This window comes from Phascolarctos cinereus, unplaced genomic scaffold (assembly GCF_003287225.1).
Source record: "Phascolarctos cinereus isolate Bilbo 61053 unplaced genomic scaffold, phaCin_HiC Scaffold_1;HRSCAF=81, whole genome shotgun sequence".
Lineage (NCBI taxonomy): Eukaryota > Metazoa > Chordata > Mammalia > Diprotodontia > Phascolarctidae > Phascolarctos > Phascolarctos cinereus.
The window spans coordinates 37,474,920-37,499,993 of NW_027555514.1; the positions used below are offsets into that span (position 1 = coordinate 37,474,920).

The 25,074-nt window shown below is 48.2% G+C and overlaps 1 protein-coding gene across 1 annotated transcript in view; it reads right to left on the reverse strand.

Annotated features, from left to right (window-relative positions):
• GALNT15 (polypeptide N-acetylgalactosaminyltransferase 15) overlaps nucleotides 1-10,362 on the reverse strand; it is a 48,087-nt gene extending 37,725 nt beyond the window's left edge. Inside the window, exon 1 of the mRNA XM_020987227.2 lies at nucleotides 9,108-10,362. Within this exon, the coding sequence (XP_020842886.1) occupies nucleotides 9,108-9,679 (572 nt within the window). The 5' untranslated portion in view covers nucleotides 9,680-10,362. The remainder of the gene's footprint in view (nucleotides 1-9,107) is intronic.
• Between the last annotated feature and the right edge of the window lie 14,712 nt (nucleotides 10,363-25,074).

A 25,074-nucleotide genomic window follows, 5' to 3' on the forward strand; every position in this document is an offset into this window, starting at 1 on the left:
GATGATGGTGACGATGATGATGATGGTGATGATGGTGATGGTGATAATGGTGATGATGATGGTGATGATGATGGTAATGATGATGATAATGGTGATGAGGATGATGAGGGTGATAATGGTGATGGTGATGATGGTGATGATGATGGTGATAATGGTGGTGATGGTGATGAGGGTGATAATGATGATGGTGATGATGATGGTGATGATGGCGATGATGGTGATGATGATGATGATAATGGTGATGGTGATGATGGCGATGATGGTGATGAGGATGATAATGGTGATGGTGATGATGAGGGTGATAATGGTGATGGTGATGATAGCTGACATTTATTGTAGGCTTTCAGGTTTGCCAAGGGTTTTACAAATATTTCATTTCATCTTCATAACAACCCTGAGAGGTAGGTGCTGTTGTTATCCCCATTTTACAGATAAGGAAACTGAGGCCCTGAGGGGTTAAGGGACTTGGCCCAGGATCACACAGTTGCAGGTCTAGCACTATGTCTGCTGTGCTTTGGGGTGAATTCTTGGAGGTGGGGGTAAGACAGGAGGACATTCCAGGCTCATTCCAGGCATGAGCAGAGACAGGAGGTGGGGGAAAGAATGCCAAGTTCGGGGACAGCCAATAGGCCAGTCTGGATGGTATGCTGAGTGCAGGGAGGGGGTGATGTAAAATGAGTTCATAGGTTGGAGCCAGACGGTGAAGGGCTTAATGTCCTTCGTGGACTTTTGGTTTCAGTGCCAAGCAGAGGAGTTTGTACTTCCTCTTAGAGGCAACAGAAAAGCACTAAAGGCTGTGGACCAGGGAAGTGGCACCACAGGGTCTGTGTCTTAGGGGAATCGTTTTGGCCGCTGTGCGAAGAATGGATTGAAGAGAGGAGAGGCTAGGCACAAGGGAACCATTTGGAGGCTACTGCAGCTATCCAGGTGTGAAGTCATGAGGGCCTGAAGTAGGGTATGGGCCATGTAGACGGAGGCCAGAGAGGCTGAATCAACAAAATGTGGCAACTGATTGGCTGTAGAGGGTGACTGAGAATAAAGAGTCAGCAGTGACTCTGAGGTTAGAAAACTGGGTGACTGGCAGCGTGGTGGTGTAGCTGGCGGCATCACTGACTCTGGAGTCTGAAGACCTGAGTTCAAATCTTGCCTCAGACATTTACTATCTGTGTGACCTCAGGCAAGTCACTGAACCCTGTTTGCCTCAGTCTCTTCATCTGTAAAATGAGCTGGAGAAGGAAATGGCCAACCACTCCAGTGTCTTTGCCAAGAAAACCCCAAATGGGGTCACCAAGAGTCGGACATGACTGAAACAACTGAACAGCAAAGCTTCATGAAGGCACACTTGGTTTCTTATCAAAACATGTTGCCAAGAGCCTAGCACCACACTCTGCCCACCATCAGGGCTTAACAAAGGAAAGGGAGAATACCAGCTTATATTTTGTGCTAAGTGATTTACAGATATTATCTCATTTGATAAATGGATGTTGAATTAAATGTCTAGCATACCATAAGGTGACTTTGTCCTCTGAGGACTGATCAAGGGCAGGAGAATGGGAGGGGCTGCCGAGAGAAAGAGAGAGGGCCTGGTCGCGGTGACCTCACTCTGCTCTCCCTGCCAGCCGGTCCTCAGGGGGACCCAGAGTGAGGAGATGTGCTGGGGTTGTTTTCCCTTTCTTGAGCTGGCTAGCCTGGGAGCCAGGAGGGGGTCACTGGCACTCTGCGTTCCTGACACACTGTTCCCCCGGCCCCTTCCCTGGGGGTGCCCACCCCCTCAGCCTCAGGTCCTGGTTTTGTTTTCCAGCTCAGGCTGTGCAGGACACTCAGGATGGGCTGATTCACGCTTTAACGTCACGTGGATCTGGAGGGAACTGTCCAGTCAGGACCCTCAACCTCCCCAATACAAGCAAGCTGCCAAGGACTTGCTCTGAGCTCTGCCTTGTTTTGCCTCTCTGGGGAAGAAGGGAGGGAGAAAGCAAAGGAAGATCTCGCTGTCTAGCCAGTAATCTGTCTTTCGCTTTTTCCTCAAGGACAAATCAAAGAGCTGAAGGTAGGGAGGGCCTGGAGGAACAAGGAAGGGTTCAGGATGGGTGTCGCAGCCAGCATCATTCTCACCAGCTCAATGCCCCTAGAACTGATGGGACAGTGAGACATTCAAATATATTCTAAATGGCCCCGTGGGATCTCATCAATGCAGACTGACCCCATCCAGGCCTGCCTGTCCTGGGCCCCTCTTGTTCATGTCCATCCAGCACGTGACCACCTAGCATTGATTGCAGAATGACAGCCAGAAAGGCTGTCTCAGGGCAGAGGCCACTCAGGCCAGTCCTTTCCATTTTAAAGAGAGGAACCCAGATGAAGTGATTTGCCCAAGGCCACACAGAGCAACTTGTCCTCTGACTCTGAAGCCAGCTTTTCCCACAGTACCAAACTGCCTGTGTTGGGAGACCTTCCTCATCTTCTCCTGGTATTTTGAGGATAACAGTGGAGCCCACAAACCATAAACATAAGCATCAGAGACATAAAAACAGACCTGCTCCATTGAAACCCCCACAGTTGTTCAGAGGAGGACATCTGAGAGCTAGATACCTGAGGAGCACCTCCTAACTGCTCTGTGTTCATCCTTCAGCCCAATTCGAGTAGCCCCTATTCCAAGAAGCCTTCTGGGCTAGCCCATGGTGACCTTGTGCATCTTCACTGACACTTAACTCATCTCTGACCCTGTGACATCCATCACCTTATGGCTCATCTTATTTGACCTAACATGTCTATCACCTCTGCAGATTTTCCCAGAGCACATGGGCTCTCTTCTGTGGCCATCACTGCCTACCTCATACCATACATTTCTGCACATCCTCTGGGCTCCTCCCAGGAATTACGTTAGTGACAAATACAGATGACGTAGAGTTATAAATAACAATGATAACAAATATCACTGTATATAAAAACAGTAAGCATATTTATAATAATGAACATAATGCTTTGAGGGGAGCTACATGCATTATTTTATTTGGCCCTCACGTAGCAGGTATGTATCAGAGACAGGATCTGAACTCAGGTCTTTCAGATTACAAATGAGAAGGATGGGAACTGGTCCTGAGAATTCATTAATATAGGGAACTCCCTCCTTAGATCACCACCTTATTTGCTGTTTACAGTTTTAGAGCGTTAACTGGAATATTGGGAGGTTATAACTTTCCCAGGTGGGACCTAAACTAGTTTTCTTAGCCTGCAGGTTGGCTCCCCACCCACCTTATCTCTCCAGACTCTGGTCCTTTATCCTCTACACCAAGGCCTCAAAGGGCAGGGACTGTCATTGTTCACCTATCTATCCCCAGCACCTAACTCAATGCCTTGCACATAGTAGGTGCTCAATAAACACTTATTACAGTTAAATGGACAGAGCTGGGTCCATAGTAGGTGCTCAGTAAAAGGTGTTAGGACAAGGAATGAATGAGGTAGGCAGGATTGGACAGGTACGTTACTGCAGTGAATGAAGCAGGACATCTGGAAAGTCTTCAGGGAGGAGATACATGCAGGATCTTGAAGGAGACGAATATGTGGAAGGCCGTCCTGGATGTTCCAAGCCCAAGTGGGGAAGGGGTTGGTCTTGTGTTAGAAGGAGGGTTGTCCCCAGGACTTGGCTGTCCCAGTGGGCATTTACCCAAATGTAGGGGTATTAGCTTCCATACTTGGTTCTCTTTTAAGGTGGGAGTAGGAAACTCTCCCCAGTGACTTAGCATCATCTGCCCAATGGGCTGAGATTTGTGCCAGGCATTCCACCCTGGACGGTTCCATGCTGGTGACAGCCGCCATATGCTAAGAGGTAGTGGTAAGGGTTTTGAACTGGCTCTTAAGAAGTCTGGGTTTGGTCCCCAGCCGCAGCCTCAGATAAGTCACTGCACATCTCTTGGCTTCAGTGTCTTCATGTGTACAATGGGGAAGGATGAGGAGGGGCTGAATTCGGCGTGCTTCCTCCTGGATTCCCTTAGAGGACCTGGGCACCATCAGCAGCCTTTGAAGATGGTGCCTCCTGGGGGTGCTGTCCCCAGAGGCTTTGAACCTTCCTTGTAACACAAGTCATGGTAAGTTCCTTGAAGGCAGGGACTGTTTTGGTCTCTGTATTCTCAGAATTTGGCAGTGACTAGCACATAGTAGGTGCTTCATAAATGCCTGTTGATTGATTTGAATCCTTGGTGTCTAGCATAGTACTGGAAACATAGTAGGCACATGGTAAATGTCTGCCAATCTATAGATTAATCACAAAACACCTGATTGCTCTTGGAGAGAGTTATTTCCTGATATTAAATATATAAACATTTAAATTTAATAGTTATTTTAAGGCTTGTATTAAAAAAAGAAGTGTTGCTCCTATTGCACTTCTCCCCTGCCTCCTCCACCCCTCCCTGTGTTGGCCCTTTGGCCTGTCCAGTGGCTTTCAACGCTGCCTGACCTTGATCTCCTTCCTAGGGGTTGGGGACTGCTCAGTTGTCCTTTTTTACATCCTTATGCCAGCAGGGGGCACCACAAACCTTGGGAAATGACCAGGGGCCTTCAGCCTTCCTGGCTAAGTGAGCAGATCACTTGTGGGGAAAGTGGCCAGTCCTGTCTGCAGGGGATGCAGTACTAAGGACTGAGGACTACGGAAAAATATTCCCAGACCCCCGAGCCCACCCCCAGTTCACAGCCCAGTTCAGACAGGAGTCTTTCTGCAACCACTATGGATGGGCAAGAGTTACTGTCGGCCCCAAGAAAACTCTGCCTTGGGTTTCTCCTTCCTGGGGATAGATCTCCCTCTCTGTCTCTCTGTCTCTCTCTTTCTCTGTCTTCTGTCCCTCTCCCTCTCTTCCTCTCTCTCCCTCTTCCTCCCTCTCTCCCCCTCTCTCCCTCTCCCTGTCCCTCTGCTTCTCCCTCTCTCTGTCTCTCTGTCTATCTCTCTGTCTCTCTCTCTCTCTCTCCCCCTTTCTCCCTCTCCCTCTTCCTCTCCTTCTTCCTCTCTCTGTCTCTCTGTCTCTCTCTGTGTCTCTGTCTCTGTCTCTGTCTCCCTCTCTCTTTCTCTCTCTGTCTCTCTTTCCCCCTCTCTCACCTTCTCCCCCTCTCTCCCTCTCCTTCTCTCTGTCTCTCTCTCTCCCTCTCTCTCTCTCTCTCTCTCTCTCTCTCTCTCTCTCTCTCTCTCTGTCTTTCTGTCTCTCTCTCTCCCCCTCTCTCCCTCCCCTTCTCTCCCTCTCCCTCTCCTTCTCCTTCTCTCTGTCTCTCTCTCTCTCCTCTCTCTCCCCTCTCTCCCTCTCCCTCCCTTCTCTCCCTCTCCCTCCCCTTCTCTCCCTCTCCCTCTCTCTTTCCCCCTCTCTCTCCTCCTCTCCTTCTCTCTGTCACTCTCTCCCTCTCCCTCTCTCTCCCTCTCTCCCTTCTCTCCCTCTCCTCTCTTCTCTCTCTCTTCTCTCTCCCTCCTTTTCCCCTCTCCTCTCCCTGTCTCTCTCTCTCTCTCTCTCTGTCTTTCTGTCTCTCTCTCCTCCCCTCTCTCCCCTCTCTCCCTCTCCTCCCCTTCTCTCCCTCTCTCTCCTTCTCCTTCTCTCTGTCTCTCTCTCCTCTCCCTCTCTCTCCCCTCTCTCCCTCTCCCTCCCTTCTCTCCTCTCCTCCCTTCTCTCCTCTCCCTCTCTCTCCCCCTCTCTCCCCTTCTCTCCCTCCTCTCTCTTCTCTCTCTCTCTCTCTCCCTCTCCTCCTTTTCCCCCCTCTCCCTCTCCCTGTCTCTCTCTCTCTCTCTGTCTTTCTGTCTCTCTCCCTCCCCCTCTCCCCTCTCTCTCTCCTCCTTCTCTCTCTCCCTCTCCTTCTCCTCTCCCTCTCCTTCTCTCTGTCTCTCTCTCTCTCCCTCTCCCTCCCTTTCCCCCTCTCTCCCTCTCCCTGTCTCTCTCTCTGTCTTTCTGTCTCTCTCTCTCCCCTCTCTCCTCCCTTCTCTCCTCTCTCCTCTCTTCTCCTTCTCTCTGTCTCTCTCTCCCTCTCCTCTCTCTCCCTCTCTCCCTCTCCCTCCTTCTCTCCCTCTCCCTCTCCCTCTCTTCCCCCTCTCTCCCTCTCCTCTCCTTCTCTCTGTCACTCTCTCCCTCTCCCTCTCTCTCCCTCTCTCCCTTCCTCCCTTCTCTCCCTCTCCCTCTCCCTCTCCTTCTCTCTGTCTCTCTCTTCTCTCCCTCTCCCTCCCTTTCCCCTCTCTCCCTCTCCCTCCCTTTCCCCTCTCTCCCTCTCCCTGTCTCTCTCTCTCTCTGTCTTTCTGTCTCTCTCTCCCTCCCCCTCTCTCCCCTCTCTCCCTCTCCCTCCCCTTCTCTCCCTCTCCCTCTCCTTCTCTCTGCCTCTCTCTCTCTCTCCTCTCCCTCCCTTTCCCCCTCTCTCCCTCTCCCTGTCTCTCTCTCTCTCTGTCTTTCTGTCTCTCTCTCCCTCCCCCTCTCCCCTCTCTCCCTCTCCCTCCCCTTCTCTCTCTCTCCCTCTCCTTCTCTCTGTCTCTCTCTCCCTCTCCCTCTCCCTGTCTCTCTCTCTCTGTCTTTCTGTCTCTCTCTCCCCCTCTCTTCCTCTCCCTCCCTCTCCCTCCCCTTCTCTCCCTCTCCTTCTCTCTGTCTCTCCCTCTCTCCCTCTCCCTCTCTTTCCCCCTCTCTCCCTCTCCGTCTCTCTCTCTTCCTCCTTCCCTCTTTCCCTCTCCTCCCTCCTCTCTTTCTCTTCCCTCCTCTCCTGCTCTCTCTCCATTTCCCTCTCCCCTCTCTCTTCTGTCTTCCTTCTATCTCTCCTCTCTTTGTCTCTCTCTCCTCTCTGTCTCTCCTGTCTCTCTCCTTCCTTTCTTTCTCCTCTCTCTCTTTCTATATCTCTTTGTCTCTCTCTCCTCCATCTGTCTGTCTCTTACACACACACACACACACACACACACACACACACAATGCAACACAAAATGATGAGTTGGTTTCCCCACAATAATGCCCTGGAGCCCTCTGGAAAACTCTAGCTTGGCTTCAAGGACAAGTGTAACTTAAAGGATCAGATGAGCATAGATTGATTACTCAAAGGGAGGTGGGAAAGGGAAGGGAACAAGTATTTCTGTAGCACCTACTATGTGCCAGGCATTGTGCTAAGCACTGTTTACAAATATCTTATTTGATCCTCACATCAGCCTTGCAAAATAATTGCTATTATTATCCCCGTTTTACAGATGAGGAAACAGATAGACAAAGGTTGTGACTTGGCCAGGGTCACACAGCTAGTAAGTGTCTGAAGCTGGATTTGAATTCAGGTCTTTCTGACTCCAGGAAATCCAGAGAGGCCTTGGAGGTCATCTAGTTCAACCCCCCCATTTTATAGGCAAGGAAACCAAGGCTTAATAGATGACATGACTGCCTGAGGCCCCACAGCTAGTTAGCAGCCAAGCAGGAAACTTGAGGCTTGCTGCGGAGTTTCTCAGTCAGAACATTGCTTTGTACTCTTCAGAGTGCTCTTGATTCTGGATTAATTATATTATATAAGGGAAGGTAGAAATACATGATAAAAAGTTAGATAAATGATAGGTAGGTAGATAGAAAGATGATAGGTAGATAGATGACATAGATAAATGGATAGATGATAGATAGGTAGATGGATGGGTGATAGGTAGATAGATAGGTAGATAGATAGATAGATAGATAGATAGGTAGATAGATGACAGATAGATAGAGTGTACTTGAAGTCTCCAAGTCTAGGGTCATTATCTCTGCCTGCCTTACTTCCGCCCCCCCAGAGCCAGTTGGACAAAGCAGGGCCGCTTCTCTGGGCCTGGAACAGCTTGGGTTTGGCCCGCCGTCCTCACAGCTTACCTCTTGGGAATGTTGTCAGGCTCCTGAGTCACTCAGGTCTGGCAAGCGCTCCATCACTGAGTGTCCTTGGAATGTGACTGCCATTTTTTTGATACTTTGGATCAATAATGAGTAATAAAAATTATTATTCCGTCTTTCTCAATGACATCTGGTATTTATGTAGCACTTTGTTTTTCATCCAGACTTGTGATTTCATCAGTGTGGGGGGAACTCCCAGTGTGGAAACTCTCCATCCTGGTCTGATTGGCAGCTCATTTGCTTAAAGGATTTTCTGAGTCCCTGACCATGGTCACATAGTAAAGTATGCACCAGAAAGAAGACTTTCTGCCTTTGATCATGCCATGTTCCTTCTTACCTTTCAATCTACAAAGTCTTTTTTTTATTTGCTATCTCATTTCAGCTTTACAACAGTCCAGTGAGGGGGATAGTGCACATTTCGTTTTCCCCATTTTACCAATGAGGTAACTGAGGTAATTTCTCCATGGTCGCATGGCTAGTAAGCAGTAAGAGGCAAGATCAGAACCCAGCTCCCCATCTTCAAATCTGGCATTCTATCTTCTATGACTCCCACTCCATCAAAAAATCATCTCAACTAACAACAGTAAGAGCAAAATTTATTCAGTTCCTAGAATCATAGAACTTCCTGGGCGGGAGGGGAATCTTAGAAATCACCAAATCCAAGCCCCTGCTTTTATAGCTGAGCAAAGAGACCCATACAAAGACGTATGCTCTGTTGGGGTCAACTGGAATCAGAACCCGGGATGCTCGTGTTCTTCCTTAGGAACCAGAAGGAAGACAGGGCTTCTCATTCCCAACCCAGCCTCTTCTGTATGTTCAGCTGCCCAGCATGGGCAAGGCTTTAACACCTGAAGCAAGCCTGGTGCAAACAGCATTTTCTGCTCTGCGTGGACAGCAGGGGTGGATAAAGGAGCCTTGCTTCAGTGCGTCAGCCTCCCACAAGCCCGGTCTAGGATAGTGTAAAAAGGGCACCAGATTTAAAGCCACTGGACCTGCGCTCAAGCTCGGGCTCTGCCGTTCAGACTGCTGGCCTCAGTTTGCCCATCTGTCAGACACGGGGTTGGACTGGCTGGTCCCTTCCAGCCCTTGCCTCCCAGAGTCAGTGGGAAGAAGGAGGAGCAGAGGTAGAGAGAGGATAGCTCAGGGTTGGCTAGAGATAACAAGTCCCCCAGAGGGGAGGGATGAAAGGGGTGGAGAGAATCCTGAAGGGATGCCCTCTTTTTCGGAGCAGGGAGGGCAGGGGGCAGGAGAGGGACGCAGAGACTTACTTACAGAGGATTGCGGACCTCAGGCAGCTCCCTGCGCAGAGAGATCTGCTGGCTCAGGGCCTCATTGAAGCCGTAGGCGTCCAGTCCCAGCGTATCCAGCCGCTCTTCCCCGTCATCTGCATCAGAGTCCGGTAGGGAGAGGCCCTCCAGCTCGGCCCCCCGGTGCAAGGCGGCTCTGTCCAGGGCTCCCTCCTCCAGCCTCCTGCCCTGCCGCTTCACCAGCCGGTAGCCTCCTCTCCCCCTGCTCTGGCTCTGCTTCCTGCTGCCCCTCGGGGAGGCCACGGCCATCAGGAGCTCATCCTCTTTCAAGGAGATGAAGGGGGCCAGGCCCTCCAGGGGGTAATACTCCTGACTCTCTTCCTCAGTCTCCAGCACCCAGTCCTGGGGTTTGCCAAAGTCCGCCTGATACCCCACTTGGGGGCTGGGCTTCTCAGCCTGGGCCGAGGGATCCCCGAAGAGGTCCTGAGGTGGCGGGTGCAGCACGGTCACCATCACCAGTGAGCATCCCAGCATCAACACCACCACCAGAAACTGCAGCTTGCGGGGCCCAGCTCCGGACCTCCTCCTTAGGAGCATGGTGCACAAGGGCCCCCAGTGCAGCAGCTCATGTTCGTCCTCTCTCAGAGGTCTGCCAGACCCTCGCTTAAGTGGCCCCCAGGTCAGGTGGCTTCCAGCGGAGCAGCTTCCGGGGGTCCCCTCCCACGAGACACGTGCCTGTCACTTAACGTAGTCTCACGCCTCCCTCCAGCATCTGCCGACAGTCTGTAGTACCTGCCTGCTGCAGATGACTCGGCTCTCGTTGGACCCGCCCTTGAACCCTTCCCTCCTCTGCAAAGTAGTTGTGTTAACTGCCCGTAAGCCCCCTGGGGCTGACCTAAGCTTAGGTTTCCCTGCACACCCACACCACGTTTGCCCCTTTTCTTTATCTTGCAAGTAATTTTTAAAAATATCAGTCCATCTTTCTCAATTGCTTCTTCCACTGTGTTTTCCTGCCCTGGCCAAGTTTCTAATAGATGCCTGGGGTGAGCTGGGTGGGCCTTCTCCCAAATAGCTTTGACAGCCGCAGTTCCCTGTTTTGATGCTTCAAGGCAGGTCAGATCAACAGATGTAAACGAGTCAGCCCCTGACTTTCTTTCACACAGAACTCCAGCACTCAGTCAGGGAGCCTTTTGCCAGACATAATACAGAGCAAAGTGGGTGTCTTTCTCTCGGTCCTAATGCCCTCACTGTTCCTTGGCCTATCCCAACTCTGCAGAGCCTGACTTGTGGAGAAAATGAAAGCGGGGACTCTGCCAAGACCAGATCAAAACAAGAACAACTCAGGAATCCAGATTACAATCTCTTTCTAGAACGGATTTCTCTTCCTTCCAGGACTTACAGAGGAAGTTTTTCCTTGCTGCTGTCCCCCATGCTTCCCTCCTCCCCACTCCCATTATAGAAAGCCTGCAGCATCCCCAGGAGATAGGGGTGACCCCCCTCCCATTATAGAAAGCCTGCAGCATCCCCAGGAGATAGGGGTGACCCCCCTCCCATTATAGAAAGCCTGCAGCATCCCCAGGAGATAGGGGTAACTGCTTAACTGCATACTTAGGACTTGAGACTTTCCCAAGTACTTTGTGTATGTACATGTGTGCATATTGGGGTCCACCATGATAAGCTCTGCCCCACTATATCCATGGCAATCAACCAAAAAAGTTTTATTGATGCCTTTGCTTTTACACCCCATTCATTTCTGGATATTGCCAACTCCTCCTCCCCCTGCAGCCCTGCCTTGTAATGAAGAAAAACAGTCGAACAGAAACAGTGACTCCAGTGACCATGACGGACAACAGTTTGCCCTTGTAGTCCCCACATTTCTGCAGAAAGTAGAGTTACGTCCCATGATTTGTCCTCTGGGGTCATTCTCAGGATGTTTTCCAATTACACAGAGTTTGGCTTCTTTTTCATTTATGTTGTTAGAGTCACTGTGTAGACTGTTCTGTTGGGCCTGCTTATCTCACCCTGCATCAGTTCATGCAAATCCTTCTAGGTTCCTCCGAATTCCTCTTATTTGGCATTTCCTGCTGCATGAAAATATTCCATTGCTTTCATATATCATAGTTTCTTTAGCCATCCCCTGATTTATGGGCACACACTTTATTCTAAGACTTAGTGCTTTAAGATTTTCAAAACAATTTACATTTTTTTCACTGGTCCTTACACCAATCCCATGAAGTAAATGCTATTATTATCCCCACTGGGCAGATTAAGATACTGAGGCTTAGAGGGTAAAATGAATTACCTATATTCACATTTCTAGTAAATATTGGAGGCTGGATTTGAATCCTGGTCTTCCTGGGGATTACAGAAGTATAAGATACATTTAGAACCATAAAATCACTGAATTGCAGAATTGAATCCCCTCCCTTATATCCCCAATAAGGGGTCATAAGGCACTGGATAGAATACCTCCAATAGGGGGGAAAGTTGTCTCGGGTTAGCAAGTTCTTCCTAATGTCAAGCTAAAATCTACCTTTCAGAGACTTCTCCAACCCCCTGCTCCTGTTTCTGTCATCTGGTGCCAAGCAGAGCAACCCCCGTCCCTCTTCCACAGGGCATCTTTTTAAATGCTTGAAGGAAGCTATTACAGCCCTTCAAAGTCTTTTCTTGTTCAGGCTAAATAGCCAGTCAATCACCTGAGTCTAGGGCATGAGGTTGGCAAAACAAATATGGCAGTAGATGGAGGGAGAAAGGCCATCCCATTGATGAGTTAGACAGTAATAATAACCCACATGTATACCACTTTGAAAGGCACTTTTCCCACTACCCTAGAAGGGAAGGAGGGAAGGACATGGGGGCCTTCCTAATCCCCTCAATTATTAGCACTCTGTCCCCTCTTGTAACTACTTTTTATTAATTCATATAAACACACACACACACATATATACATACATGCATACATATACATGTGTATAAATAGAAGATATATCTTTATATAGATATAGGTTTATAGCTACATAGATTTATCTTCTACTTCTACACTTGTGTAAATACTGTATTCCTCCCCATCTCCCAATAAAATATAAGCTCCCTGAAGTCAGGCATTGTTTGGGTGTCTTTGTTATCTCTGGTGCTAGTGTAATGCACATAGCAGGCAAGTGGATCCCTATTTTACAGATGAGGAAACAGGCTCACATTGTCTTGGAGCAGGAACTTGAACCCAAGTCTTCTGACCCAGGTCAGTAGTCCTGCCCCTATGCCTCTTCCCATTGCAGGACTTGGGTTCGTTTCTATTTATCATATGTAGTGATTTAACATTTATACTACAATGAAAATGAAAAAGATTTTTCATTGTCCAAAATAGGGCATGAATGCCATGAGTTTTGCCGAGGAAAGATACGCGTAAGAAAGGCAAGAATTTGGGCTAGGTGGATGGAGAATAATGACTTTTATTTATCTCCTTAGGTTATTTTTTATTCTGGCTTCAGGTTCAAATTTCATTTGAATCGAAGATCTAGGGATATCTAACTCCAAGTGAAATGATTGTCTAGAACAGAGGACTGCGATATAGAATTTGACAAGAAAAGATTTGCTCTTGACCTTGGGGCACTCTGGACCAAAGCACTACCAGCCTGCCCTTATCAAGGAGAGGTTCTAGTCTAGCCACTACCCTAGAATCCTAGAACTGAGAGGAAACAAGTAGACTGGAGAGATGAATCCCATAAACTGGTGGCAGGGAACAGTGCCCAGCAGAAACTACCAGCAGCCACCATTGGGCTAGAGAAGACCAGAGGATCAGTGTCCAATGAGGCCGCCTCCCTGGCAGTCCCGAGGAGTCACCGCAGGACCAGTGGAGGAGTGTATTCAGAGGAGATGCCACTCGGGGTAGAGGGGAGAGGACGGCATAGGTTGAATAAGGGCAAGTAACTGGGAGATGTGACTGGAAGACATCAGTTTTTCTGAAGAGTCAGAGGCATGATTTAGCCATCCACACAGGTGCCCTGGTCATACCTGCCCCCTACATGAGGGGTGTGTTGGAGCCAGCTCAAACTGGCTTTCAAGAGCCAGTTGCTAAATTTTCCGTGTCCAAGCATTTCCAAATCAGAAATCAGGTGTAAGGAGGAACAGTACCGACGTACTCTGCCCTCGCCAGACTACACCTCTGGCATGGTGCTCAGTTCTGAGGACACTAGTTTATGAAGGACCCCACTAATCTGGAGGATATCCACCAGAGGGCAGCCAGGATGGTGAAGGACCTTGAGCTGTTTCCACAGCATCCTATGGGTCCCGGGGATCACTTGAAGGAATGAGGGGAAGAGAAGAAAAGATCCAGGGAGGATAGGATAGCTGACTTCCAGTATTTGAAAGGCTGTAATGTGGGAGACAGATATTAGACTTGTTTTGTTTGAGACCAGAGGAAAGAACCAAGAGTACTGGATAGCCTGGTATCGTGGAAGGAGTGCTAGAGATTAGGGACCTGGGTTCAAATCCTACCTCTGATGCCTATTACTTTGTGACCTTGAATGAGTCACTTATCTTTTCTTAGTATCAGTTTCTTTGTCTGTAAAATGGGAGGATTGCACCACATAATACTTAAAGTCCCTTCCAGCTCCAAATCTCTGATCCTCTAAGTTTTAAGAGGAACTTAAAGAGAGACTTGGAGGTAGGGTAGAAATTCTGAACAATTAGAACTATCCAAAAGTGGAATAGAGATGTCTCAGGACGGGTTGGGTTCCCCCTCCTTGGAGGTCTTCAGAACAGGCTCGATGGCCCCTTGTTGCGTATGTTCTAGTGGGATTTCATTTTGGGGATGGGTCTATCTGAATGGTCACTGAGGTCCGTTCCAACACTGAAATTCTTGCTTTCTGTGTTTTCCAAGGCTGGTTTGGTGCTGGCTAAACCCTTGATTTCAGCTCAAGACCAAGCAGGCTAATGTTTCCTTAAGGAGTCCAGCCCAGGCCTGAAAGTTTCCCAGTCCTAAAGGCCCCAAGGATACTGAACTGTGGCAGGCAACAAGCATTGATTAAGCCCTTCCACTGTGCCAGGCACCATTTTCAGAACATGTGGGGCGTCTATTTGGGCTGTTGTTCAGAGTGCCCAGAGATAGAGGTCCGGTTTGGTCTGAGATACCCTATGATCACCCCAGAACTTCTGGGGCTTGTCCTGTTGGAGTTTTTCCATGTTTTAAATTATCTCTTTGGATTCTTCTAGACGGTAGATGATCAGGGTCCAGAATTGACCTGGACTCCTCTAGCAAATCTGGAAAGGCACCCCTTTTACCAAGGACAAAGCTGAGGCTCAGAGAGTGTCTTGTTCATGACCACCTAGCTTGTAAATGATGAAGCTGGGATTTGAACCCCGGTCTCCTGCCTTCCCATGTAGAGCTCTTTTTACTGAGACTTGGCTCACACAAGGATGGACTTGGGACCTCATTTTGAAACTACTGGCTCTCAGCAAACAGCAGTTCAGTTTTGGTTTGGAACCAGCCAAATCGAGGTGAGTCCAAAACATTCCATCTCTCACTTCTAAAGGACTCTGAGTTTATGCTGGAAAAATCGCCACAGGCAGCCGTCCACCTTGGAGAGTCTGAAGAGGTGAGGGGCTGGAAAGCTTAGCCCGCGGGGGCCTCTTGGGGAACGGAGTCTTGAGTTTCCGTGCGTCTTCCCTTAGCTTCCACAGGCCATCGCCCTCTCGGCGTGGGCAGCCAGTCTGCTGGGCAAAGAAAAGAGTTGGATGTTTTTGGTTCTGCCCCAAAACAGCACAAATTGGCCTGGAGCAGGAGAACACGGAGCCCTTATTAAAGCTGAAGAGGAAGGTGACTGACTACTAAAAGACAAATAGGCAGGGCTGGCCCTGCAGGCATTCAGAGCTATGGTAGGGCTGTTGTGACAGACCCCCAAACTTACCAGAAGGGAAGGGGAGAACAAGCCTTAGGGTCTAATGTTAGGTGGTACAATGGTTAGTGTATGCTGGGCTTGGAGTCAGGAAGATGTGAGTTCAAATCCTGTCACAGACACTGAGTTTTGTGAGCCTGAGCAAATCAACTCACCTCCCAGCCTCAGTTTCCTTACCTGTAGAATGGCTTTTACCCCAGTAGTCATTGTGAGGATCGAAAGAGATAACACCTATAAAGCACTTTGCAAGCCACGAAGAAGTATATAAATGCTAGTTGTTATTTTGGTATTTATTACCACAGGGAGACCCACAGTAGTTCTTGTCTTGATCACTACAAGGAAAGAGAGTGAACGATTTGGCCAGTTAATGCCTTTCTTAAGGCATGCTCAGCTCTGGCTCGTCAACCAGTCAAAACACTTTTCTTTACTAAGTAGCAAGACAACAGAAATGATGTCAAAGAATATCTGCACATGTCTTGAATCGGAGGCAGGACCTCTCCATTCTGCATCATCTCACCTTTCAGAAGCCCGTCCCACCCAACATCTCCTTGGGTTGGCACCAGGCACAGCCCCTCTCCCCTGCACCCATCAATGTTTCCAGGACAGGTCCTTATTGTCCATTCCCCCATTACACTTGCATAAATCTGCCCCCTTTCGGCTTCTGCCAAGTCCCAGTTTGCTTTCTGAGAGCAGACATGGTAGGTCTCTTCAGATAGGGGAAGATAGTTATCATATCTTCGCCCTAAGTCTTGTCTTCTTAAGTCTAAACCTCCTCTCTTCCCTTACCCACTTCTCATGGCATGATCTTGAGGTGCTTTGTCCTCCCGGTGACCCTTTTCTGGATACTCTTCAATTCCCAAGTCCCCAAAGTTCCCCCACTAACAAAGGAGGAACCTATGAGTTAAGAACAGAAAATTCCCTGGAAAGTCCCAACTCATTCTCTGAACCTTGACTCGGGAATGGAAAGTTTCATCACCTCACCACCTGCATCCCACGACTCACACAGGTTACAAAGTCGTAGAAAACAGTTGGTTTTCCAACCAACCAGTTCCCAACTCCACCGATTTCTCATGTCCACGGCATACTCTGCCTGTTGTGACTTCAAAGGAGCCTTCTAGTACTGTGTTAATAATGAATTAGAACAGAATTGATTGCAGCTCAGCTCCCCCCACCCCTGCCCCCACAATCAAAGCTTGGGATTTTGATCTGTTAACAGTTGGCACAGGGCAGAGATAAAATGTACATGTGGAGTCTTTATAGCGAAGAGACAAACCCCACTGATTATAACTGTGACTTCATTGAGGCACATTCTCCCTGAGTGGGTCTGGGCTCTATGGAAGCTGGTGTATAGAACATCACAGCCATGTGGGAGATACCCAGTGGGGACATGAGTGGGAGACTGCCCCAGGGCAAAGTCCAGGATCAACGTTGAGTGGGATAGGAGAGAGTAGCAGCAATAGAAGACAAGTTGCTTTGGTGGACTTTGCATTGGATTTAGAGAAGGCAGATAGGAGAAAGCAGTGCTAAGAGAATTCGGTGCTCCTCACCCTCATCTTCTGTCCCCAGCTGTCTATCTTCATCCCTAAGTAACCTCCACTGTCTGATTTCTCTCCCCACACTCCAGGAGTCCTGAGTGTCACTGGGGAAAAGATAGTGGACACAGTGTCCAAGGAACTGTGTTTGAATCCTGGTTCTGCCATTTTGGATGTGTGCGGCCTTGGGTGAATCACTGAGCATCTCCTGGCCTCAGTTTGCTCATCTAGAAAATGAGGGGATTGGAATACATGACTTCCAAGGTCCTTTCTTGTTCTAAATCTTTGGTCCTACAATCAATCCTGTTATAACCTAAGTGATTTTACTTACTACACATTCATGGTCTGTGACCCCAGCCGTCCTTCTGCCTCGTTCCCCACAGTGTCTCTCTCAGACTTTTTCTTCTCTCCTTTCTCTCCCCTCCCATGTCCCTAGCCTGCCACCTCCTCCAACAGCAGATGACCTTTTCTCTTACTTTACTGAGAACCTCTTCCAGAGAGGGTCGCTCAGTTTGTTCCCTTCGGGTCTGAAAACCTCTCAGCACCATCATTTCTTATTCCTCCTTTCCTCTGGTTACTTACCTGCTCTCTGAGTTTCAATGGTGCCATAAGAAATGATAATTTTGAAAAATTCAAAGAAGCATGGGAAGACTTGTGTGAACTGATGTAGAGTGAAGTATGCAGAACCAGGACAAGCATTTACACAAGGATAAGATGAACATTAACTAAAAGAACCGCCAAAGGCTGAATGTCGTGTGATGATGGTGACCAGTGTTGGCCACAGAGATGAGGAAATACTCTTTTCTTTGGCTAGATGGTGGACTCTGGGTGTGGAATGTTGCAGATGCTGTCAGGATGATGGGGGCATGGAGTTAGAGCAGGAAGGGACCTCACAGGCCATCTAGGACAACCAACTGAGGCATCAGAAGCCCAGGGTGGTCTAGTGACATAGCAAACATCAGAAGTGGGATTTGAATTCTGGTCCTCTGACTCCAGAGCCAAGAAGGATCTGATGCATCATTTGATTTTGCTCAATTTGGATTTTTGTTTCTGTTTGTTTCCAGGAAAGACTGGGGTGGAGATTAGGGGTGGGGGAGAGATGAGATGAGTATATCCAGAAATGGCACTGATTGGAGAAACACAAGACATCAGTAAAGGTTCAACAGAACAAAACTTTGTTCTTCGCGGGGGTCGGATGGGGTGACCTTGAAAACAATCCATTCAGGGGCAGCTAGGTGGCAGAGGGGATAGAGCACCAGCCCTGGAGTCAGGAGGACCTGAGTTCAAATCTGATCTTAGACACTTGACATTTACTAGCTGTGTGACCCTGGGCAAGTCATTTAACCCCCAAACAGAAAAGAGAGGAAGTCATTCAGCATGCTTAGGACTCTGTTGTGTTTCTGGAGAAACTTCTAAGTAATCTGGGGAAGAGAATGAAGGTTCCAAAAGGAAGATTTGTTGGAGGCCCCTCAAGAAGGAACAGAGGCAAAGTCCCACTCCTCTTTAATTAACCTTCCAAGTGGGTGAGTTTTTCTCTAGACAGCTGCTTAGTGGATTGAAGACAGAGTAGCTGACTGCTTCTAATCTCATATTAGTCATTGATATCCCCATTCCTGGAACTCTCTCCTTCCCCAGCCGTCCTCTTGGGCTCTCCAACTCGCTTCAAAGCGGGGCTCAGGTGCTACCTCTTACATGAGGCCTCTCCTAATACCTCTTCCCTCACCCCCACCCCCACCTCTTATTAGTGTTATTTCCTGCTCTTGAAGTTACTTTGGCTATAGAGGTGGCTAGGTGTCCCAGTGCACTAGACTGGAGTCAGGAAAACCTGAGTTCAAATCTGGTTTCAGACACTGACTAGCTGTGTGATCCTGAGCAAATCACTTAATCTCTGTCTGCCTTAGTTTTCTCATCTGCAAAATAGGGATAATATTAGCGATATGCTTTGTATGAACTTCCTAGTCTGTGTGCATGTGATAACCCCCTCAAAAAAAAACCAACCCAGAATATAATTCCTTGAGGACAGTAACTGTTTCATTTTTTTGGTTTATTTTTGTATCCCTAGCACCTATCAGGGACCTGGAAACAGTAGTAATTCATAATAATAATTACTAGCATTTATATTGTACTTTAAAGTTTGCAAAGCACTTTTCATATTATCTCATTTGACCCTCACAACACTCCTGTGAGGTGAGTGCTATTATTGTACCCCATTTACAGATCAGGAAATGAAGACTGATAGAGACTACTAAGTATTGGTCCAAAGTATCTGAGGCAGGATTTGAGCTCAGCTCTTCCTGGCTCTAAGTCCAGGCCTCTATTGACTATGCACCTCGCTGCCAACAGTAGAGATTTATGTATTAAACACTTGCTGAATTGAATCATGAGGCCCTGGGCAAGTAGTGTCTCCTATCTGGGCCCCAGTCTCTTCGTCTGTTATAAGAAGGAGGTTGGATTAAATGACATCTGAGGTATCTTTGAGCCCTAAAACCCTGAGTCCATCGGTCCCATCTGCCACGTTTTCTTGCTTCACAGCAATCATGCGGCTTCTGGAGCTGCTGAGGCCGTATTGGTGTCTGGGTCCAGGAAAACCAACCAAGGGGAGGCAGTTCCGGGCTGTGACCTCAGCGCTGACCATCCCCTTGGAAAGTCTCTGCCTTTCCTTCCCCAATCTTGGGTGCAAGCCCTAGGCTGCCTGGTAGATTTCCGAAATAAACACAGGCCGGCGTTTTACTACTGGCATACCCAAACAGTGGGTCACCGCTGGAAAACTTGTGACTTCTGGGCAGCTAGCTGTGCCCAGGCTGTTATACTTGTGTGTGCTGTTAGCAGAGGAGTGGTATGAGGGGTGCAGGGAAGCTGGGAGAGCTTGCTTTTATAAAAAGCGAAGAGGATTTGGGTGAGGGTGATGAAGATTCCGGCATGGGGACTAGGTTTCCCAGCTAAGGTATTTGGAGACTTACCAAGAAATGTACATAGTTTGGCATGTCAGAAGTATGATTCACTCGCTCCAGGTGCCATCAGTGAGGCATCCCCCCCCCCTCCCAGCCCTCCCTGAGCTTGGAACCATCGGTAGCAGTGCCTGGCTGATGGAGGGATGTGGCTTACAGGAAATGTTGACTTGGAACTGGGGTTGAAGATGCCTTCTCTGGAGCTCAGGGAGCTGGGCTTCCATCCTAAGAGTCAGTCAGCTCCTCTCTACACTGTGTTCCAATTTGGGAGGGTGGGACTGTCCCTGGAGAAGGCCTTTGAAAATTCTGTAATGTCTCTGGAAAACATGATTCAGGCCCAGTAAGAGGCAGCTTGTGGTTGGAGACAATTGTTGACAACCTGGAGGTATGTCCATGGATGAGGAATCAGGATGATTTCCCAATCTTAGCCGGGGGGAGGGGGAGGGGGGGAGGGGATGGAGCTGTGCAAAACAGTGGGGCTCAGAGATGTTGTTTTGAAAAGCCCTCAATTGGAAGAGTCGTGCAAAGTATTGACAAAAGTACCTGCCCAGCAGCCTCAGCACCCCTGCAGCGTTTGGGAGAACAAAACAGAAGGGAGAGCTGACATCATGGCATGTTGTGATCAGTTGCGGGAGCTGAGAACGTTTGTCGATCAAGAAGCGTGTTGTAAGCACCTACAATGTGCCGGGCCCTATGCTAGGCAATAGGGCTAGAAATACAAAAGGGAGGCAGTCCCTGCCCTCAAGGAGCATACCCTCTACTGGGGAGCATATGCAGTATGTCCATAGATCAGTAACCACAGGATATAGAAGCAATACACAGTGACTTGGAGTCGCGAAGGAATGCTAAGGACAGAGGAAATCAGCAAAGTCCTCTAGAAGAAAGGACACAGCGCCTGGTGCTTGATCAATTATAATCATATTCTATTAATGTTGTATATTAATCATAAGTGTTTATTGGTTACTGGCGGGCATAGTTGTCTTTGGGTATTTAAAGGGCCATCAGGTGGAGAAGGGAGTAGATTTTTTTCTTTGCTTGGCCACAGAAGGAGGATTGAGTCCAATGCTCAGTGTCCTGGAAGGACAGCTACATTTGAGTTTGAATCCTGGCTCTGCTATGGGACATTGGACGGGTCACTTCACTCACCAAGCCTCAGTTGCCTCATCTGTAAAATAAGGGTTGTACTAGATTACCTGTGATATCCTTTTAAGCTCTGAATCTAGGCTCCTGAGTTACAAGGAGACAGATTCCACCACGTCCAAAAGAACTTTCTAGCCATTGGAACAGTAGTGTCATGGATGGAAAGATGGAAAGGACCTTCAAGGTCATAGGATTACAGATGGAAAGGACCTCCAAGGTTACCTCATCCAACTTCCTCATTTTACAGATGGAGAAACTGAGGGCCACAGAGGACAGCTGTCACCCAGAAAGGACGTAGCACAGCCAGGTCCTTTACACTACGGGCAGCTAGGTGGTCCCGCACCTAACTGTGTGACCCTGGGCAAGTCACTTAACCCTGTCTGCCTCCAGTTCCCTCATCTATAAAATGAGCTGGAGAGAAGGAAATGGCAAACCACTCCAGTGTCTTTGCCAAGAAAACTCCACACGGGGTCATGGAGAATCATTCTGGACTGAAACAACCAAACAAAAACAGCCTCTTACACCAAACCCAGCAACCTTTCCACTGAACCATGCTGTTTGGAGAATGAGCTAGGTTAACTCGTGAGGTAGTGAGTTCCCTGTCCCTGGACATGTCCAAGCAAAAACCAGCTGACTAGTTGTCAAAAGTCATAGAAGGGATTCATCTATTCGGTTGGACTGGGGAGATTTCTAAGGGACATGGTGGACTGAAGACTGGGGTTTCCATGGGTGTGCAGTAAGGATGTTGGGGGGTGGCATGGATGAGTGGGCAGTAGGCGGGAGGGGAGCTCTCTTGCAAAGTTTTGCTGTCGGGGCTGAGAATTTAAACTTGACAGTGGTGTCCCACAGGAAGGGCGAAGCGTGACGACGGTGGGCACTTGCCTCTTGTTTTTAAACTCGTGTTATTGCCTCGCTGATCCTTGGATCTACTAGAAGACTCTGCCCGTCCAGCTAATTTGGGGTCTCTAGTGAGCTGGGCAGAAGAGCCACAGCGCTCCAGGTTCCAAAGAGCTGCCAGCAGCCACCGCAGATACATCCCCCTTTAGGTACTGAAGTGGGTCTTCGCGCTTTCTTTGTTTGCCCAAGGTATTTATTCCTTGGGGTTTGAACATCTGAGAAAGTGGAGTCAGAAGAGAGCAAGTGATTAGCTGATGTGAGCTCTGCCGCCTGTGTTTACAGATGGCCTGTTCCCCTGAGGGTAAGCTACCCGTGGCATGGGGAGCTGTCCAACAGAAGCTCGTCCAGGAGAAACTAGGAGGCAGAGCCAGCTTGGGGCACCTGGGCATAAAATCACAAGCAAGCCCTCAAGACAGGGATTTTTTTTTTTATGCACTTAACCATGTGTCAGGCACTGGGCTACAGAGACAAAAATGAAACCGCCCTTGCCCTCAAGAAGCTTACATTCTAGTGAGGCATGGAGAAACAGAAAAATGTTTTTTGGATAATTTTCTTGGATTCCAACACTTAGCACAATGCCTGGCACATAGTAGGTGCTTAATAAATGCTCGTTGACTTAATTCACTTGTTTTCTGGTACTCCAAACCTTCTGTCCACCCCTAGACCACATCTCCGGGTCTGTTCTTTGAACGTGTGATACTCTGGGAGGGACACAGTTCCTACTTCCTGCCTCAGGTCCCTCAGTTAGCAGCCCATAGCTCTGATCATTGAACCCTCCCCACCCCATCTTCTGGACTAACCTAGGACTCCTAGAAGAGGCACCTTTTTGTCTTGGTCATTTCCAGACCCCCGATCTAGAAGCCTCAGCCAATTCCATGGGGGAGCTTGAGCATGGTGTAAGGGAGAGGGTAATGCATGTGGAGTTAATGAACCTGGATTTAAACCCCCCATTCTGCCCCTTACTATCTGTGACCTTGGACAAGTCACAACCTCTGTGGGGATCAATCCCCTCATCTTTAAAGTCAGAGGGTAAGGGCAGATAATCTCAAAAACCCCTCCCATCTCTGAATATACACCTGATCTCTTGACCTGTGGAATTTGCTTTTGTATCTCCAGTGCCTAGCACATAGTGGACTTGTTGAATGTTTGTTGAATTAGTGAATGGTAGTCCCCATCCCTGAGTGGAAGCAGAACATTTATAAACTATAACCCAGATAGGCTAAACCATGTTGCAAACCTGTTTTAAAACAAGAGGAGGAAATGTGAGCTCTTGGCCCAGAATACTAATTTGGCTATTATTTATGGTATATACTTGCATACATGCAAGGGACCCCACTCTCCATGTATGCAAAACAAAATAAAAATAAATTAATCAGTCAAATGGACTGTAATTGTAGTCCAATGCAATATGGAGTCACATACTAATTACAGAACCCTCTCAGTAAGATCTGTTTATATTTACTGGATGTATATCTGTATAGGAGACATAGACAGATAGATAGAGATATATATACACATACACAAACATATGATATACTAACACATTTTTTTGTTGTTCAGTCGTTTTCAATTGTATCTAACTCTTTGTGACCCCATTTGGGATTTTCTTGGCAAAGGTACTGGAGTGTTTTGCCATTTCCATAAACACGTGAGGCTAGGAGATATCTAAGGGACCTCCTCTCTCTGTGACTCTGGGGTTCCATGGCTGTGCTATAAGGATGTTGGGGAGATGGGAGGGTGGGGCGATAGGCAGGAGGAGAAGTCTTATATCCACATATCCTCACACTTTCTGGAAGGGGGATCACAGACTTAGAGCAGGTCATCAAGTCCGACACTCATTTTATTTTATTTTTTAAAATTCTCAGTTTAACAAAGAGCAAACCAGGTGAGCATTTCCATATACACAACAGAATGGAAAAAGAAGGTGGCAGGTATGGCCTAGAACCTATACCACATACTCAGTCAATCAATAAGTATTGATTAAATGCCTGCTAGTAGTCAGGCACTGTGTTGGTTGTTGTGGATATAAATACGATAGTGGAACCATCCCTGCCTTCCATGAGTTTATGTTCTACCATAAGCTCATCACCGTGATCAGGGAACTAAAATGATCCAGTCCCTACGTACAAATGACCTTCTGAATGCCAACCCGCTTAGAAGGCTGGGGCTGCGTGGCTAGCTTGCCAAAGTGGCTTACTCTCTGCACGTGCGTGTTCTAATATGGTTGTGAAAATTAATCACTCTTGTTGCTTTACAGTCACACCCATATGTGGGATGGTATGCTGGCACACTCTGGTGGAACATTCCCATGGGTTTTTCCCTTCCTCTTGGAGCAAATGCCCTTCCCATGCTCTAAGGAGGCCTGTGGTCAGATCATGAAAGCAGAAGGTGGTAAATAGGTATACGACTTAGAAATGCCTCATCAAAATAAAATGCCAGGGAAGCCTCTGGAGTTTCAGAAAAGTAAAGGCTATTTTTGTTCTGTGGGCAGGATTAAAACTATCCCCTCCGGAGTCAGACATCCGCAAAGGGAAGGGAAGGGAAAAATCCTAACTTCCTGCATTCTAAAATCCAAGCTGCTGTTGCCATGGTCCTGAGTTAAATATGTCTCATTTCCATCTGCCTGGGGGCTCAGCTGGTATTCGTATTAAAATAGAAGTGACTCAGTAAGATGTCCTTAACCTGTGCCCACCATTGGCACTTTGGTGCATTGCTCAGACGATAGGGTCACCGTCCGCAGAGTGACGGGGGTGGCCGAGGCAGACCTGGCCTGGGATAGTACCACCACGGCAGCTGGAGGCAGAGACGAGGGCCACAGATTGCCTGGGAAGATGGGTTGGGTCAGACAAATGGTCAGCTCCCCTCCACACCCCCTGCTTTGCCTCCTGGCCCAGTATTGACTGCGCTGCTTGGACCCTCCATTTGTAGGAATCACTCCCTTGCTCATCTTAGCCCCTTGGATTTCAGTAACCACCTCGTCTGGCTTTTTGGTTTGTAATTCTTCAGGTCCCTATCTAGACCCTTTTTTTCCTTCACCCCAGATGGGCATTCCTTTGCTCTTTTCCTAACCACTGGCATCATGGGTCTTGTCTTGGATGAGAAATGAGTGACATTCTAGGACCTATTTTGAGGAGAAGAAGCTTGGCACATGCAAATTATTTGGGGGAATTGCTACTCGGTTGAACTTAATGTGACATTTAGATACCTCGACCTCGTTCAAAGTATCTCCCTCTCTTATTTACTCACATACCCCTACTCCTCAGTCTAAAAACCATTGTAGCTGATATTGCTAATATCTACCGACAGAAGGGTTTGAGAAGCCATGATGGTTTAAACATTCCGAGTGAAGAAGTGGCCCGTGCTGGAGCTAGGCTGAGTCAGAGAGGCAAGTGTTAAATCTTCAATGTCAGCATTTTAAACCTTGTAACTCAGAAAAATGATACAAATGAGGGCTAGGCGTATTGTTTTGCTGATTGTCTAGACTTAAGAAAGCGATGGGAAGCGTATTAATAATGAAGATATTTCAATGCATGTCCTGCTACAATGCCTCACCCCCCCCAAAGCCACTTGTTAAATAGTCG